We start from the raw sequence: 19,073 nt of genomic DNA, 5'->3' as shown, positions 1-19,073 counted from the left end.
ACAGAATTTGTATCGCACAGTGCGAATCCTGATCTCATTGATTCCCCGCGAAATATCCAATTACGCACAAGTAAGGCCATTTGCGCACTGTTCCAGCGCCCCTCCTCAGAAGATCGAACAATTACATCACGCTTTGCAATTCCCACGTTCAGTACAACAAGCCAGTCCGGAGCTTCTCCGCTCCTTGCCATATCCAGATCAGCCACAGAAACTCTCAAAGTAGTTCACTGTAGGGATAAAGATCACGGATTACGGTTTTGCTTGGAAGAGGAACAGGGTGTTACATTTTCTATCATGAAAGGAAAGCTTCTAAAGTTGTTTTGCCTCATGCCAGAACACTGAATATAATATATTTTTTATTATACTGCTGTTTTTGTTATGTATCTATACTTCTAAGTTTGGACACATGGACTGATCAGAAGTTTTTCACATCTTGGAATAATGATTGACTCCTCCCGGAATCATCTTTATTTGGGGATTTAACAGTGGTTGTTGTTTTCTTTTTAACTTTTATCTTTTTAAAGACTGTAGATTTATAACACATTTTTCAAAAGCTATGGAATTATCTGTGCGAATTCATCTTTTTACATCTTTTCTCTCCTTTATTAAGGTAAGCAATTAAACACATACAATGCATGTTGACTAAATCCTTTAATATTATGCTTATTTCAGTGTAGTTTTTTTACTAAGACAAAGTATAAAAAGCAGGATAGGCTTACTGTAAAACCTGTCCTAAAGAGGTTGCAATTCATCCTAATGCTGTAGATAGTTTTTATCTTAGCACTATGAGGTAAAGAAATAAAGGTAAACAATGAATTAACAGTAATATATTCATAAATATAACAATCTTACATTCATAAACAAATACCAAAAGACATACTGAGCCCCGGTGTTTCTTCATATTACATTTATACTGACAGTGATTGACTGGTATTCCAAAGTGAAGCTCCTTTGTATTTTATGGCATACTTTGTGATAATTCGGGAGATAAATATAATTGTATTGTCTTGTTGAATATGAAATACATTAGGGCTGTCATTGTTGTATAGCCAACTTTAAAAGTACATCTGATTTCTTTACAGGTTTATGCTCAAGTGATTCTACCTGTGAAGCATCCAGGTAGTAATTCATTCTGTATGAGTGATGGTGTGATTGATTATCTTTTTCCATACTGTTTTAACTTTCCAAGTTGAAATAAGGTGACATTGTACAGCTATGTATTGAAACAGAAATACACACTGTACATGTTTTTACTTTCTGCTCACTGCCAATGAGAATGTTTTTGATTTGTTCACTGCCCTACTCATTAACAGAGTACTGTCACATATCTTTTACAGCTGTTGGGTTCATTATTATCAATCTTTTAATCCCCCCCAAACTCCAAAATGGAATGCCAGGAAAATTGATTTTGAGTAATGGGACAGAGCTTGATTGGGGGAAAGCCCTTTCTGGATGCTTGTTTACACGTGTGCTCTCCGTGCAGGCCTGCAGGTGTTGGCCACGGCTTCTCATTATTGGCCTCTCGATGCTGTGGACGGAATCCATGAGCTGTGGGACAAGATTGGAAACAGACCAGGTTATGTTAACGGAAGTAACATAAGTATGTGCATACATAAACAGACGGTGTATACTTGTGGGAATGCAACACCTAAATGTCTTGCACTCTGCATGGTCTGAGCTGTTTTTCTCCACCTACCTTCCAGCCACATCCATTATGCTTTTTTTAGTGTGTGTTCAGAGTGTTTATATTGTATGGCAGCTTTATTATTATAGAACAAAATACCTGGCGTGTTGAGTATTATTATTTGCAGTGCTGCTATACTTAACTGCAAAATGTAGGGGATAGATCTGCACAAGAGCTACACATTCTTCGACATGTATTGAGTTTGCAGCCTTGTTGTCACTAAAGTCATTGCAAGTTTTCATAAAAAATGTTAAAGTTGTAGAGGGATCAGGTATAGACTTGAGTTTGATGTGTGGAGTCACACTGAGTTAAGGAAAGTCCTCAAGTAAAGAGGACAAGAGCCAAACCTCTTTGCCACTGTGCACTCAGCTCAGCATCACTCCGTCTTATACCTGCGCACCACGTCCCTCCTGCTGTCCTCCTCTCACTGTCTTCTGTTATGTGTCTGTCTAGGTGTGAATCACTGTTTCTCTCCGTTGTCTTTGTCCAGCTCTCAGAATCCACAACCACACTGTGCTCCCCTCCTCCCATAACTCTTCCTATGTGTATACCAATGACTCTGCCTACACTAACATTTCTGCAACAGTAGGTGAGGATCAATCACTTTCCACTCTCTGAAATTCATTTGTGCACCACCCACCCACTCCCTGTTGTTCTCTCTGCATCTACACAGCGTTTCACACATTTCACCTTGTTCTGTGTTTTGTCCGTGCAGCATGACATTAGATATGATTGGCCTTTTAATTATTTGTCATTGTTCATAACCTTTAGTAAACCAGAGTTGCAACATATTATATATTATTAACAATAAGACTTTGTATTATTACCCAGAAAGCCATAAAACCCTCATGTTCATTATTTGCATAAAAGCAATTTATGATTAGTTGACCATAAAAGGACTTTGTATAATTTGATTTGTTGGATGAACATACAACTTAACATCTGGAACCTTTTGGCAATCAAGTAGAAACCCTGGCTAGCAGACACTGCTCGTAACTTTCAAGCAAAAATAATGTCCTTCATTTGTGCTTTGCTGCAGACATTGTTGAAGGAATGGTCAATAAGGGCATATTTCTAAATGGAGATAATGGTGGTACGTTTCTCCACTTTGGAAAATACCAGAACTCTTGTATCAGTGACCCTTCTTGGTGTGGTCCTGAGGGTGAGTGCACTGTTATCTACGCACATGATACTTTCGCAAAACAATTTATTTTCAGCGCATTTTTGAGCACTCCAAGGTATTGATCATGATTATTCTTAATTCTCTCTAGGGATTACCTTCTCCTTTTTCTGGAAAAACCTTGAGTATGAGTCCCGTTTTGCTGTAGCGTCTGGGGGGAAAGTTATCTCTAATGGCTTCTCGGTCTACACCAATCACTTTGGAGGATACGTGGAGTTTTACACTCGGGCGAACAACCACCGATGGAAGGTCAAGATCAAAGTTCCAGGTACTGTGGATACATTTTTTGTATCGCACAAAGCTATATTTCCCATAGGCATCCATTAGAAAAGTATTTGTTCTCTAAAATACTTATATTTGTTTCTTCAACCATAAATTGTTAGTTATGTAATTGCATTCATGGTTTGGTCAACTGAAACCAGATGTATTTGCTGGCAGTTGATTTGGCAAGTCAAGGGTACATTTCATAAATCTTTTGCTATATCACAAAACATACAATTAATATGGACGTGAAATAAGATGCTGTCATGTCCTTCTTACTGTAAATACAATAACGTTTTGTGGTGAGTAAACGTCAGGTCAGATAACATTTAGAAACAACAATCAGAGTGTGACTAATACTTTGAATTCTGAAAATACAAATTTAAAAAATGAAATGATCTGGTTAATCTATTTTGACAAAATGGGGAAAAAACATATGAGGCTTAACGTTAAGTTAAACTTTTACATGCCAGGATTTGGTTCTCAAATGACTTCTCTCATCTTTGTTTTTGCTGCAATTACCCAAGGTTGTGTCCAAAGCATCATAACTCAATTAAGGGTTTAAGCATTCAGTTACAGGGGTCATCTGGTTCTCATACAATGTGACATGTCCATGTTTCAGGACATTTATCAGTGTTCCCTGAAGTGTGAAGAAAAGCTTTCAGAAGTGGTGGAGTGGAAAGTATATGCAGGTATACTGAGTAGCCTCTATCCACCTCTTTCTTTGTCAATTTACATCAGCGAACAAGCCTTTGAAATACATAGGAGTACATGCTTTCTCCTTTATGATCAACCTAAAAGAGTGTGCCCTGTGGTCGTGGACAATACTAAGAACATTTTAAATACAATATTGAGTTACTTTACTTTACAGAAATATAATTTCCTTTTAGTTTAATCATCTATCCCGATAGAAGATTTATAAAATAAACAATTGAATGTCCAACAAGTTTTTAGTGTATTATTACAGTGTAAGATAAAAAGTTATCTATCCCTTGGTGAAATTCACAAGCAAGTATTTATATACAGCAGTATTTATAAATGGGCAGTACTAAATGCAAGTGATAAATACTCATAATGCATCAATAATTATAATACAATATACCTAATGTACTATATTATACTGAATAGTTGGTTATGTAAATTAGTACATAGGTTTCTTTTGTATTTTAGGTACATTATGATTCTAATACTTCATGCCTTTACTTTAATTAGAACACTAAAGGCTATCCATGTTAAATGTTACTGTAAATCTCTAGCACACAGAAGTGAAAGAGAGAGTTAACATTTAAGCGGGGGTGGTCTTTGGCACATATGGTTTATATTCTAACCACAACTGAGATGTGGTTTTGGCTGTTTTGCTCCTCTGGTGGAAGTGTTTTCACATGTGTTGTCTAATGGGACTCAACTCATTGTCAATTCAGTTCAGAGATGCAAGGGCAAGTAAGTTCTTTGTAGTGTAAAATTTAATGGAGAGAGCCTGTGAGCTAAAATGTTAAGTCAGTCCCAGTTTTTTAGCAATTAGCATTTTCAGTAATTTAAAATTAGCTAACTTTTTTCAGGACGATTTAAAAGATTTGTTGAGCAAATGTTAGCATGCTAACATTCTGAACTAAGCTAGTGAACAGGCAAACAGCATGCTAAACCTTAGCATGTATGCAATTCATTGGAGCATGATAGCATGCTGACACTTGCTAGCATGGCTGTAGGCTACTTTGGTCTGTTTCTACCAAATTGTAGTTTAGTTCTGCTTCCAGCTTCTGTTAGGATTTGCTGTTATTCTTGATGATACATGACAGTTATCACAATATATTTGGGTTTCTGAATAAGTTAGTACATTTCCATGCCACCCATATTTAAGATGTAAAGCCATATAATATTGAAACACAGTCTCATGGCATTTCGTGTTATAGTCACGAAATTATTGATTCGTGTTCACCAAACATGATTTCGATTTTTTTTTTCGTGTCACACAGAATGATTTTAAAAGCAATGTAAATAATAACAAATTAGAAGGAAAACAGATTTAAAAAAATACAGATTTCAGTATTCTGACACAGAACGATTTTAGAAGCAATGTATTTATATTGGTAGCCTACCTAGTATGTTTTGTGCCTGCACCAAATAATAACAAATTAGAAGGAAAAAAAGATGACAAAAAATACAGAATTCAGTATTCTGAGTCTCTGAGCCCCATTTCTTTTCCTCGCGGACGGCAAAAAAACTCCGACATTATACAATTTAAAATAAAAGGGATAGGGTTAGGCGTAGTGTAAGATATTGAGAAAGAAAATATTTTTATGAAACACACAGCTTCTGGTATTCTAAGACCCGACGGGACAAAAAGACGTGGTGCAGGCACGAAACATACTGCCAATAGAAATACATTGCTTTTAAAATCGTTCTGTGTGACACGAAAGAAATGCGAAAATCATGTTGGTGAACACGAATCAATAGATTAAATTAATCTCGTGACTATAACACGAAATGCCGTGAGACTGGGTAGAATATTAAAACTTGCATTCCTGTGTCCTGCTCAGCTTTTGATCATACCCCATTTTCTTTACTTTCCTCTAATCAGCCATACTTACATAGCATTAACATTTACAGTGCAGATTTACAACTTACATTGCTGTATTTTTCCTTTTTTAGGACCTTACTGGACCCACATTCTCTTCACATGGACAGTAAAGGATGGCCTGAAGGTCTTCACCAATGGGACCTTTACTGCTGGTGACCCAGATGGCAGTGTCTCCGATAACTATGGAGACCCCTACCCTGACCTTGTCATTGGAACAGGCAACGACAGAGCATATGGTCACTATGTAACTGGTGCCTTCGATGAGTTCGTCATCTGGGAAAGAGCACTGCCTCCTGGTGAGATCTCCCTCTACTACGGTGCAGCCACAGGTAGGACTATAGTCTTTACTGGAAAGTATTTTAATCTCACTCTTGGACATGGCCTATTTATTATAATATGTTTTCCCTCGTGACTCTGGATCTGAGGAAACAGGGGTTAAAAAGCAATTTCCGTCCTTGTCCTCACGAAATTCCATCCTCAGAAGTCATGCATGACAACCAGATATGAAACTATACAAATTCACCCCAGCTCCCGTCAAATGGCTCTTCTCAATCAAAACATTTGCATGACCTTGCACTGTATAAGTGCCATGGCTCACATAGTTCTGCCTTAGAAGTATTTAACAGAGTGCAGAAGCACGTTGGGTCGCAGGGGGCAGATCATTATGATTTAATGTGACAAGGTTTAACATGCTAAGACACTCTTGAGTATTTTGGTTATCTTGTTGTTTACCTCCTTTGGTCAGTAGAGTGCCAACAACCAGTTGACATTCATTAGAACTTATAAATAATATAATTAGACTATGTGATGATGTTTATTGCCACTTTTCAGGGTATTCTGAGAAATGTTCAAAGTCCGATACAATGTCTATTCTTTGTTAGTTTTCTGAATGACCTTTTGTTGTGAAGGACACAAAAAATATGAAACTACACTATTAATATGCACTCTTGGAGCTTCAACTGCTCACACTGCATGAAACATAAAATGCGCACTGCCTTGGTTTCTTCTCCGAAGTCGTTACCAAAAGCAATATATTCCACAGACCATTACCAGACGCAAAGAGCCTGACTGTTATGGTTACAGAAAAATATGTTTACTCCTGCAGAGCACACATATAAAATCTTGCATTGAGCCAAAGAAGAACAGGAATTGTTCGGACAATGTACTTCCGTATATGGCCTTTTCAGGTGGCTAGTTAGGGCTGTTTTTATTAAATGACAGAAAATACCTAAAAATGCATCTTAGTCTTGTCAGTCGGAGTATTATGTGCTTGATTGTTGTTGTACATTGTAATTTATTTCATTTCATGACTGGGCATGCTGTGGCCTCATAAACTGTAGGCTGGGTTGGGATTAAACCCAGCTACATTACAGAGGCGAAGCTAGGTTCAACTAAGGATCTAATAAGATGCTACTTAAATGGGGATATCCAATCTGGAAAACACAATGTAAACAGGCCACTAGTGTGGTTCCTTAGACCATGTCATAGATTGCTGCTGGAATGAGTACTCAAACCAAGAAGTAGGTTAGCATATTTGCCGGTTCCATGGTCTTGAAGTCAGGGTTTAAGTTAGATGCCATAAACAAGGTCTGTGGTAAACATAAGATTAATAGATTTGATGGCATAAAATCGACATTGAATACCGATGAATACCCCACTGGTGAATTGAAGCTTTGACGTGTTGCAGTTACAAAAGCGACTTTAACTTGGCGTAGTGATGATGACATTGGATTATGCCAACTTGGTTTAGTTTGTTTAACAGTGTGTTGTGTTTACGCTTATTGATCACAAAGGTAGTGTGCATTTAAAAAAAAAGGGGGTATTTTCTGCAAAAAAAGCAAGATTCAATTGAAAACTTCTGTTGCCTTTCCTTCGAGGGAACCAGTGCAATGCTACTTTATAAAGCTCTTTGTTTTGTCTTTTCTAGGCCAGGCCTTGGTTTCTGCCACAACACCCAAGGTCTCCGAAGAAGTCACTTCATCTGCACCAACAGTTGTAAGTTTGTCAACTTTGCAAGGCTTTCTGATTAACAAAAACAATGATATCTTGATGTCTTTATATGTAAATGTGGTTGTATAAACTACATTTATGATAACGTATTTATAAATACAGTGTCCACAAAGAAACAGTATGTTAAATTTGCACACAGTTTTAGAGCCCAATTTAACACAATGCTAACAGTTAATTTCTTATTGAGCTGTTGTTTCCTATTCAAGAAAGAGGAGCTGGAAACAAGGATATTGAGAACACATGTGAGTATATCCGTCCTGTTTATTAAAGGGCTTTGGAGGTAGAAAACGGATAAAGAAAGAGAAGAAAGTGGAGACAGATGCTCATCACCATGTACAAAATGGCTCCCTGTAGGGCACTAGCCTGGAAAAGAGCAACACTGAATCTCTTGTCCAAAGAGTATTTTCCCAAACCTTGGCTATCAGTCACAAAACATCCTGTGTATGTTGGAACATGGCGCTCCTTCGGAAACTGCCTCCTGATAGTAAACTTCATTTGATGGCTGACGTGTTGTCTCCCCAGAGATCCACTGAAGTGAGTCCTCCTGTCGTCAGCCGTCAACACAAGGAGGACCAAAGCTCCCAAGACCCGGAGTCCTTGCCAGTGTTGGGCTTCCTAACCGCGCTGCCCAATATGACCATCCCTTACAACACTGCCCACAACCTCACACAGGTCTTGAAACACAGTCCAACACACGCACACACACACACAAGTGTTACACTTGAAAAAACCAGTTCACACACATACCCAAAACCCACCCATGTGCGTAATGATGCAACAGTTCCGTGATGTCCATTTTCTTCCACCAGGCTTTTCTCAAAAGTGTGGAAGAAGTGCTGTCCTCTCCAGGGCTGCCAGAGGTAAATGAGTTCACACTGTTGTTGTGCAATGTTTAAACATGACATAATGTAACATATGCAATTTATAAATACTATAATCCACAGCACTTAATATATCCATGAGTTTGAGTTTTTAACACTGCATATTTTGTGGTGCCAGCAGCAATAACATTACCTGGCAGTGTACCCACAAAGGATTACAGTGTGTAGGCAAATACGCTGGAGCAAATTGTAGAAGACACACTGCTGACATGAAGTGCTCCACAACATAATGCTTTGAATCTAAATGTGCAACCTCCTGTGCTGCACTTTAAACTCATCCTGGCCAAATCTCAGGGTACTTATATCCAAACACAATGTTGCCAGAGGAAAGACATTCTGAGCAAATGTGTGGTTTTAGCACATTGAGTGCTCAGAAAAAAGCATGCTTGTTTTTGTAGGAACAAGCTGAAACAGATGTTCACGCATGAGAACGCAAAACTTGGACACTAGATAGATTTGAAGAAAGTCCTCATCTGCTTAATGTGTGAGAAGATATTGCTTTGTGCTCGAGTTGATAAATGGCTGTTAATTTACAGTACTTGGTTTAACCCAATTGATTGCAAATAAGTCCAATTGTGACGTAAGCCTAGGTTTAAACATGTTACCATGCAGTTCCAATGTGATTTGTAGCTGCAGAGGTAGCTGGTTTACCCTATATTTGATTTTCTAAATAGTTTTCTTCTAAGTTAATTGTTTTTTATTAAGGGGGTACTCCAGCGTTATATTGCACTCCCATAAAGCTGTGGTACACACAAGAAACTTTAAATAGCAGCGAAATCGAGGCTAAAATTGGCACCAATGCCAGCGGTGTCATGAATTTTAGCCCTAAAAACATTGGATTCTGCGTTTGCCATAATGCAATCAATAGCTTACTTTCATAATTCCTTAACTGCCAGCATTTTTCACAGTCCCCCATTTGTAACAAATGAGTTATTGTTATTTTTGTAGACTTTGAAAGCTCCCTTTATAGCCACTCACTACACACTTTAGAGAATAAAAACAATTCTAAAGATGTGACCACAGGTTAGCTATAAGCAAAGCTGGACATTGAAAGCAGCGATTGAATTAATTGTGGACAGTTTTCTGTTTTGAAGCAGCAGTCCATCCCTGTGGTCAGCGGTCTGATCGAGACCGTGGACAGAGTGATGGAACACATGGTGACTAACCTGGAGCCCAGATCCAATACTCTGATCTCCCTGGGTGGACAATCCTTTATTGCAGGTCAGTATGCTGTCAGCCCTCCATAGGGTGACTCAGTGCTTGTAGATTGTGGTAGAAGGACAGGGAACGTCCAGCTGACATCATTCGTTTTCTTATTCAGAGAACAAATGCGGGTCTGAAAAGCAGATGTACAACCCCTGGACTTTGCATGTGGGTCTTTTTTTTGACATAATATTTAGTTTGCCACTAAGCTTGCTTGTGTATTTTCTCAAGGGTGTGCATCTTTTATCCACCCCTGATAAACCACATGTGTCTTGTCGCTTGCCTCACGGTCTGTTTTTCTCAACAGCTTTAATTTTTCCAACCTCTGACCCCCACAGATTACTCTCTGATGAAATTCTCACAGAACTACAACCTGCAACATTACCGCTTCCCCAAACTGGGCAAGAGTTACATCTCCGTGCCTGGGGAGGCTTTTACCATGCAGTGTAAGTGCAAATATTACAAAAAGATGTTCAGTTGCATGTCTTGAGTGATGCAGTCCTGGGCTTCGAGGAATCTATAAAAAGTAGAAGCTTATCTAGGTTGGGTGTGAATACTGCACATTAGTCTTGGTCTGATTCTGCCAAGAGAAAATTGTCCAGCTGGGCGGCTCTTGTTGTTTTCCAGTAATTTATTATACCAAGATTTAAGACTGCTAACACAGCATATAGTGTGGGACAGGAGTGCCATGAGAGCTTTGTGTGCCTTTATGGTGCACTGTAGGAATCCAGCTATGACTTTAATGTTGGCAGTTACCCTTTTAATCTGAACTGAAAAAAAGAGAGAGAAAGAGAGCACTTTTTCTCCACTTTTCTCTGTCATTAAAAAGAATGGACTCACAAAGCGGAGTGAGGGAGAGCAGTAATTACGGAGCGCAAAACTATTTGACTTTGTGTTCAGGTTGGATTCCCTTGGCTCCACCTGGCCGCTACATGCACTTCGTGGCCAATTAGCATACAATCACTGGAATAAAACTACTTTTGTAATTCAATACAATGATAATGGAATATATGTTATTGCTTGACACATTTTAGAGCCAAGTCCAAATAAACTCATAGTTCTGAATACCTGGCTGTATGAAATGCTCTAAAGGGAGATTTTATATCCTAATTAGGTCCAGAGCATGCTACACATTTGTGTATTTGGATACTTTATTATATTTTTCCTGATTCTCTCTTTTCCCCAAGAGAGTTGAAGTGGCCACCTTGAGATCTCTTGTGGGACTTTCTGGGGGGCATTCTGTCGTAATAATCTTTTGGAAGGTTAAAACTCTCCCGTAGCATGTACACCGCACATGTGTTTGACTTCAGCAAACTTTTGTTGTCACAGTAAGTGGGGCCCGGGTAGAGTTTCTTTGAAAGGAGGAACAGAAACATTAAGGATTTCCTCCAATTTCATTGTTTATCTTACAGTATTGAAATGGGACCAAGTTGCACGATAGCTCAGATTAGGGGAGGGGGAGCCGGACCTCCTGCTCTCCTGGTGAAGTCATGTAGAGGTTTCATCTGATTTCCCAACATCCACTTGGTTTGCGGCCCTTCCCTTTCACCCTTGTGCGAGTCTACGGCTGTCCTATTAGCCTGCCGGTGCTAGCGTGTGGCGACAAGGCGGCGTTAATTAAACTTCCCTCCTTTGTGAGCATTTTAGCAGCCCTGCATCACATTCCCAGCCCACTGGACAGGCCATTCAACTTCTGTATGTTGTGTCTTCATTTCCTCAGCTCAAACCACCATTGTTGGGCTCTTCTACCACAACATGCACAACTATTACAAAGAGATCAGCCCTGTCAAGACAAGGTAAGAGGACGAAAAACACCCAATGTGCAAAGTCAGAAAAACCGACCTTGAACCTTTTTGTTAATCAACTCCTACTTTTGGTTTAAGCCAGGGTTTTATCTTGGTATGTATTCTAAACAACATCTTTCAAGCCATTCAACACACAAAAAAACGTCTTACTCTTTGTACTTCCTGTGTGGGGAATGAAGTCCTAAGGCGCCCCTGCTTCCTGCACCACAGAACCACTGATGCCCGGGGCTAGAGTCTTATCTGTCCCCCTGCATATCTCTAATCTTAACACTCAACCTCAACTGACTGATACACCCTGCTATTAGCTCTACACAGCCCCCCCCCCTCAGTTTTTGTCTCATCACGGGACCAGCTTGTTCCCCTCCGTCTGCAACGTTTATTGTTTTGACCAAACGTGACATAACAATGATTAAGCAATCTGTGTTTTCCAATATATACTTCATAGAAGCTGAAGTACAAAATGTGAAATATGTGAATGTTAATTTTTAAATGTGGCCCGGCTTCTCCGTGGGTGTGAATGTCCCGCTCTGTTTTATGTTAGAGAGGTGATGCTTGTGTGATCCCAATGTCACATATCAGATTGCTTTGAAAAACTATTAAGGCGGCGCTGCTGCTTGTCAGTGTGATTAATAAAATATACAGATGATCAAAGTCCCACTTAAATGCTACTGCTATGGACCCTTGTGTAACACTAATATGTTGATGTGAATACCAGAGGAAAGGGTTGTTTTTTTAATCATATTTGGCACAAACATCCACTTAGACTCAATGGTGATCTGAATAAAGTGGTCAAAGCTCACTGTGGCCCCAAAACATGTTTTAGCTTGATGATTCATATGCTAGATATGACAATTGACACTAATATTGAATAGGATACAATTAAGAAGTGAGGACATTTTGTCCATACAACCTCAAAGTAATAATTAATGTTTTCCGAGATAGCAGACTTTATATTTTCTGTCTTCTGTATTTGTATCAGTGACTCATATTTTTGCCTCTATTTCTTCTTTTCATGCTGCCTTTTTTTCTTACATTCGTTGACCCTCTTCTCTCGTCTTTTAGGATTAACGAAGCGTCTGATTTCAAGGATCATAAAATCCAAGTAGCCAGCTATCTGATTTCTCTGAAAGTGGAGCCTTCACCCGCCCTATCAGTCAACCTCTCTGGAGCACCACTCATCAAGATTGTCCTCACACACATCCTGGTAAGATTCAACCCTTATGTACCAGTTCCTTTGCTAATTTGACTCATGTCTTTATCGGCCATTTCCTTTCTGTGTTAGTCAGTCAAACTGGGAAAATTGAATGTTTTTCCACTCAGCGGGCGCAGTTATTGGGTGTGGGACGCCCACCTTATCAGAGGAAGGAGGAACTTGGCCTGTCTGTGTAGCCATATCTCCCCTATAAGAAATCTATCAGCTCTATTTTTGGTGTTCTGTTATGTAGGAAGATGAGTGTCTATCAGTCACTGAGGTTTCTGCAGCTTGGCAACTATCAGCACAAAGAACAAACTCTTCTTTGCCGGGCATGTGGCTTTCAGAAAGTAAACTGATTATGGGCATTTAAACTGCAGGCTAAGGGCTCTTTGAAAGGAACAATAATTTTCTTTTATGAACAACATATTTCTTTCTTTGCTGCTTTATGGCAGGAGCTGTGCCAGTTTTCCATGGGAATTGCAGTTGAAGCTCATGATGAAAATTAACTTTCAAATGTGCATCACATCGCATTAGCTTGCAAAAATCACAAATGTGGCAGTGTTCTTCACGACCATGTTTTAATTATTGCACATTAACAAGATTGTTAAGCCATTCTTTAATCTATATTGTGTTAATATCTTATTAGACCATCATACAATAGCTTTAATGAGGCAGTTGACTGAACCCCTTACAATGTGGTTCTGTTTACAACCCTACAAGAATAATTCACTTTCTCTTTAAGTTAAATACCAACACATTTTTTTCTTTCCTAAGAGCAGAAATGAAAGCCATTCAGCTTCATTAAACCATGGCAATATTGCTTTGTTTGCCTTCATTTCACCTTGTGAAATAAATGTTTATGCTGCAATGGTCTGGCTTGGTTCCTGCAACAATGATTACTATGTTTGTTTAAACAGACACCATGGGAGAGAGCTTATACTATCCTTTGTTATTGGAGTGTTGGAGATGCTCACCAGCTCTCCTGTCTGTTGAGTCAAGGTGTTTCTATTTTAGTTGGATTGCCTTTACCTCTGATGTAAGGTTAAACCAGGCTTCTCACATTCTTTCCCCTTTACCCCATTACAAAAAAGCTGTTATACTTATTACTAACGCACCATGCCAGCATATTTTAGCTTAATTTAGGCTGCATAGCCTGGACGGGGATTTTTATAAAGGACCTGCATCGTAATTTGGCACAGAGCACTCTTGGCTGTGATTGCTTCCAGAGAAAGGATTGCAAAGACCTGTTGTTGGATTTTGTTTAAAAAAAAAGACTATTTTTGGAGTTTTAATGTCTTTGGCAGCTGGTGGATACTTAGCACCTCCCTAGCTTGGAGGCAGGGAGGGCGGCTCTCACAGTATGAGGCCGACCTTTCCCGTCATTGTTTATGTCGCTCTTTACTGTGTGCACAAGTTAAACCTCAAAGATGTCCACTCATTGCACCAGTTCAGTGGCCAAGAGTAAGTGATTTGCAACTGACCTCTCCGTTAATCCCCACAAAAACCCAGTGACTTCATTAAAACCTAGCAGGGGCACAGAGTGTGTCTGAAGCAGAAATGTCATCCATTTTCTCTATCTGACACCTGTCTTGATAAAACGTATTGTACAGTGGATTGATGGAGTCACCGACTTGTAAAGAACCTTGTGTCTAACAGGTACCACTCTCTGAAGGTCAAAGCCATGTGGTTGGTGTCAGAGTGACCTCGAAATCTAGATTGATGCCCTCTGAGTACACTGAAACAGCCGGTGAGATCATGCCATTCCCAGCTGAGTCAGTCAGAGCCGAGGTGCCGCCATCCCACATTGTGTGGCAAGGAGTGGGTTTGATACCCAGACAAGGTGTTATCAAGGCTGCTGGAGGCCCACATGCTTTCTCACGCCATTGGGCTAAGGCGTTGATTGGACCCTGGCTCCACAAGTGATTTATTACTACTGTCTGACTCAGGTTTAGTTTGAGGGAGCCTAAGGAGAGAAGAAGGAGAGAAAAGGGAGGGTGGGAAGGCATTGGGGTCTGTAGTTAAGCTTTAATAAATGCAAAAAAAGGACCGACATCTCCTCCATTAACTCTTCTTCTATCAAAGAATAACTCTGATGGTATGAAGTGAATTCATGGATTTATTTAATGAGCAACGTGGACTTATAGGGTAAAAACTGAGAGGATTGAAAAAACTGATTTAGACAAGCTGGCCTGACTTTACAGGCTTATAAAGCAATGTGTTAGGGGGCTGCACGGGTGGCCTTTATCTATCCATAATCAATTTGTATTCATTTATTTCTGATATAATGTAGAACTGCTTGTCATTAACCACTTCTCTATGTTGAATATAAGGCTACAGCTAGCAGGTTGTTATCCTAGCTTAGCTTAAAGATGGGACAGGTCCTTTCGTTCAGAATTTATATCCCTAGTAGAACACGCATTCACACACACACACGCACGCACACACACACACACACACACACACACACACACACACACACACACACACACACACACACACACACACACACACACACACACTGTAACTACTTGATCAATCAATCAATCAATCAATCAATCAATCAATCAATCAATCAATCAATGTTTATTTATATAGCCCAATATCACACATGTTACATTTGTCTCAGTGGACTTCACAGTTTGTACAAAATATCAGTATGACAATACGACACCCTCTGTCCTTAGACCCTCACATCGTATAAGGAAAGACTTCCAAAGAAACCCAAAGGGGAAAATGGGAGAAACCTCAGGGAGAGCAACAGAGGAGGGATCATAGACTGTATATATAAAGGGAGGGATCCCTCTCCAAGGACGGACAGACGTGCAATAGATGCAATTAATGAGACATATTTGTATTTTGTAATATGGTTGTCTACTTATTTGTAGGCCTACTTATTTGATTTGATTACAGCTCTTGCCTCTTTATATAATGTGTTAGCTTACTGACTTTATTTTTGCCTTTCATCTGCACTGTCCCTTTGCTGCTGTAACACTGTACATTTCCCCTCTGTGGGACGAATAGAGGATTTGTGATTCTTATTCTAGAAACGGGGAAACAAATAGCATGGCTCTGTCCAAACTTAAGCAAACTTAACAAAATCGCCCTTACAACACCTCTAAAGCTCACTTATTAACACCTTTACATAAATGTACAATTTGCCGGACAATTTCTTGGCTAGCTGTTTTCCCCTGAGTCTTTTGTGCTAAGCTAACTGGCTGCTAGCGGTCCCTTAAACAGACAAACGGTTTTCATACTCTCATCCAACTCTCTCCCAGAAAGGTATTATTATTCAAACCTTTGCTCATACGACATCTTCTTTTCTACTCACATTCAAAATTAAAAACGTGACATCAACTTTACTTTAGTGACTTCGGCATTTCGCTGTCAGTTTAAATATTCACAAAGGGCTCAGAGAGTCTTCCATCAGAACATCAAAGAGAGTTTGGAGGGAAGTGAGGGGTCCGAACAGGAAACTGGGTGGCTTGTGTTTAAAAAGACATCTAGACCTGTTGTAGCTAGTAGATCAATAGTTCAGAAACTTTGATAATAAACACGCAAAGGTAACGTAACACTTGATATCCTTGTTGTTAATTCTGATATTAGTCCTTCCTGCCACAATAATAAGCGCCCTTTATTTCCAGTCTTTTTTTTAACTCCCAGTACACGCCTAGCTTAAATCCTGTGGGCAAAATATCTCCTTCGTCTCCCCCTCTCTCTCCCCCTCTCTCCCTCTCTCCCTCTCTCTCTCTCTCTCTTTCTCTCTCTCTCTCCCAACCACCCACACCCATACATATACCAACACACAAACACAGGCTGTGTGAGCCAACATGCTGATCAATCACAGATGGAGGTCTGGCTATTGCTATTCCTCTCTTGCCAAAAGATTTAGAGTCTCTCTTTATGGCCCCTCACATACAGCCCTCCCTTTCTATCACCACTCAAACCTCGCGACCACCACCTCCCGATACAGGCAGAGCTTGAGAAGAAAATAGAAAAAGATCCTGATTCTATCCTTACTTTACTTTTTTATTTCTATAGCCTCAGATACAGTTAGGAAAGATTTCGAAGCCTGTGGCTCTTTAATAACTCTTTGTAAACATGTCCCAAAGCATGACAAATTGAAGTTTGTCGATGTCTGGAAAATATATTGTAAATTATATCAACAGCAAGATTACACAAATACATAAGATAACTACTTTCGCAAGGTATCTGCACATCTTTAAAAGTCTAAGCACTTGACAATAATGTTAAATGAACATACATTATTTTTTTCATTTGGGTTATCCTAATTCATCCTTTAGATATAAATCAGAATCAATTGTATGATTAGTAACATTATTTAAATGATTAATCGTTTCTGCATTTTTTAAGCAGAAATCCCAAGAATTCATTGGTTTCTGCTTCTCAAATGAGAGATTTGAGTAGAGTATCAGATGCTTACGCATGTCTTCGTGTAACCTCACAGTTAATGTTATTAATGCATACATTTCATTTCCACAAATGTCAACGACTAAACATGCTTTCTACAAATTCTCACACTCAGTTTTGTAACAAGTTAGTTTCACAGTATTTAATCTCATATATTTCCCCTGTTTGCAAGGGCTCCTAATGCAGGACTCAACCTACAAATGCAAACATGTTCCTAAATAGAAACAGGCCAGAAACCAGAGAAATATTACAGTGGCTTCACGTGAAAGCTTTTGGGAACACATGAAATCATGCATGGAGAATGTCTTTAGTTGTGGGTTAACTTTTAAATGTGTTGTTTTGAGGAATTATTACACGCAGTACAGTATTTCTGTGATGTCAATTGCTCACCTTATCAAAAACATCTCTGTTGTTTCTGTATTTCTTACAGTAATTGTCCCCGGTTCTACTCACACCCTTCATACTTATCAACACGTCTCGTTGTTTTCTGTGTCTAGCTCAGAGACGGAGCTGAGACCACAGCTGCACGTCTTATTACATTCCCCCTGAAGGCATGATCTCATCCAAGGCCGGTTGTCTTTTGCAGCATGGCCTCAGATTGTTCCTCCACATGCTGTATGTGGATCAGCTTAGGGCTCACCTCCGATGAAAAGCCCTGTGATAACAACGCTGAGATCTGTATTCCATCATAGCTACAGGTGGTGTCAGTTTGATGCTTTTATACTTTGACCTTAAGGTGGTTCAATGGTTCAAGTTTTGAGCTGTGGTTGGTCTTTTTGAGCCCACTGGACTGAGTAATGTTACACCATACCTTGGTGTGGTTTTCCCAGACAAGTAAGGGATAATGTGCAGCGAGGTGGTCATTATGGGGAAAAGAATACCCGACAGGCTCATCAGGGATCTTGATGAAAGTGTTCTTTTTGAACTACGTAGAAACGGCAGGAACTGCTTCAATGGCATTTTTGAGGAGCTTTTTGATTATAGATTTGAAAACATCGTTGCTTGCTTTAAAAGTAGCACAACTCATTATGTCAAACCTTGGAAAGTATCTAGATATCCCTGCCCTAATGCCAAAGTAACTGGCAACTGCAATAAAGTGATTCCTTCCCTTACTATATTTAAGAGCAGTCGATGCACGTAGTTAGTTACTCTGTTGTTATGCAGATCATTTAGCCATTGTCAAAACTTTGCTACATTTAAGCCAGCCTTTCTCTTGACTCACATTATAACTTTCATGTTTAGTTCACCTCTATGAGTGTAGAAGATGAGGGGTAGTCTTGAAATAATGTTTTGTCATTGTGTAAAGTGTGGTGAGCTCTAACACTGTTATAGGAAAAGGCTAATATCACTTTCTTATTCACTCACACTGTTGTGCCATGTTTCCTCCCTGCTCTTTAAATTTAGCACAACCAAAGCCTGTATTTAGACTTCTTTGCTCTTTTGCTCTTGTGGCTACATATTCTTGTACTCATTCAAAGAATGAGTGGGTGTATGCAGGACTTTTTACAAGTGATATTTCATATTTATTCAAGGTCCACTCACTAGCTCTTTATTGTATTTAACTAGTTGAAGCTCATGTTCTAGAGCTGATATCAAGTTCTGGAAAAAGCTGAACTGGTTTCAGTATAGCTTGTATTTTCTGTGTTTGTAAAATAAATGCTAATGCAAATGGTGAATACAAAGCTGCAAGTTAATCAGTCTGTTATTGTATGTGTGTAGGCTTGTGTGTGTGTTCATATGTGTACTTGTTTGGTATAACCAGCACTAGCCCATCTGTGTGGAATTGACTGCTGAAACAACATGATGAGGTGTGTTTAGCTTTCTCCATCTTCTCTTTATTTGCGCCTT

The 19,073-nt window shown here is 39.4% G+C and overlaps 1 protein-coding gene across 6 annotated transcripts in view; it reads left to right on the top strand.

Annotated features, from left to right (window-relative positions):
* Positions 1–221: 221 nt before the first annotated feature.
* adgrd1 (adhesion G protein-coupled receptor D1) overlaps positions 222–19,073 on the top strand; it is a 29,619-nt gene continuing 10,767 nt past the window's right edge. The window contains exons 1-13 of one of the 6 annotated variants that reach the window (XM_010768976.1): positions 222–610; positions 1,083–1,119; positions 1,484–1,600; positions 2,724–2,846; positions 2,956–3,132; positions 5,775–5,999; positions 7,631–7,698; positions 8,236–8,385; positions 8,523–8,573; positions 9,674–9,815; positions 10,136–10,243; positions 11,518–11,593; positions 12,665–12,806. In XM_010768976.1, the coding sequence (XP_010767278.1) occupies positions 557–610; positions 1,083–1,119; positions 1,484–1,600; positions 2,724–2,846; positions 2,956–3,132; positions 5,775–5,999; positions 7,631–7,698; positions 8,236–8,385; positions 8,523–8,573; positions 9,674–9,815; positions 10,136–10,243; positions 11,518–11,593; positions 12,665–12,806 (1,470 nt within the window). In that variant the 5' untranslated portion in view covers positions 222–556. Of the gene's footprint in view, positions 611–1,082; positions 1,120–1,483; positions 1,601–2,145; positions 2,274–2,723; positions 2,847–2,955; positions 3,133–5,774; positions 6,033–7,630; positions 7,699–8,235; positions 8,386–8,522; positions 8,574–9,673; positions 9,816–10,135; positions 10,244–11,517; positions 11,594–12,664; positions 12,807–19,073 lie in introns of those variants that run through there. The other 5 variants (XM_010768971.1, XM_010768965.1, XM_010768957.1 and 2 more) reach the window with 5 other exon arrangements.

This window comes from Notothenia coriiceps, unplaced genomic scaffold, assembly GCF_000735185.1.
Source record: "Notothenia coriiceps isolate Sejong01 unplaced genomic scaffold, NC01 NC01_scaffold00000339, whole genome shotgun sequence".
Lineage (NCBI taxonomy): Eukaryota > Metazoa > Chordata > Actinopteri > Perciformes > Nototheniidae > Notothenia > Notothenia coriiceps.
The sequence above is the reverse complement of the archived record's forward strand: the minus strand, read 5'-3'. Positions and strand labels throughout refer to the sequence as shown.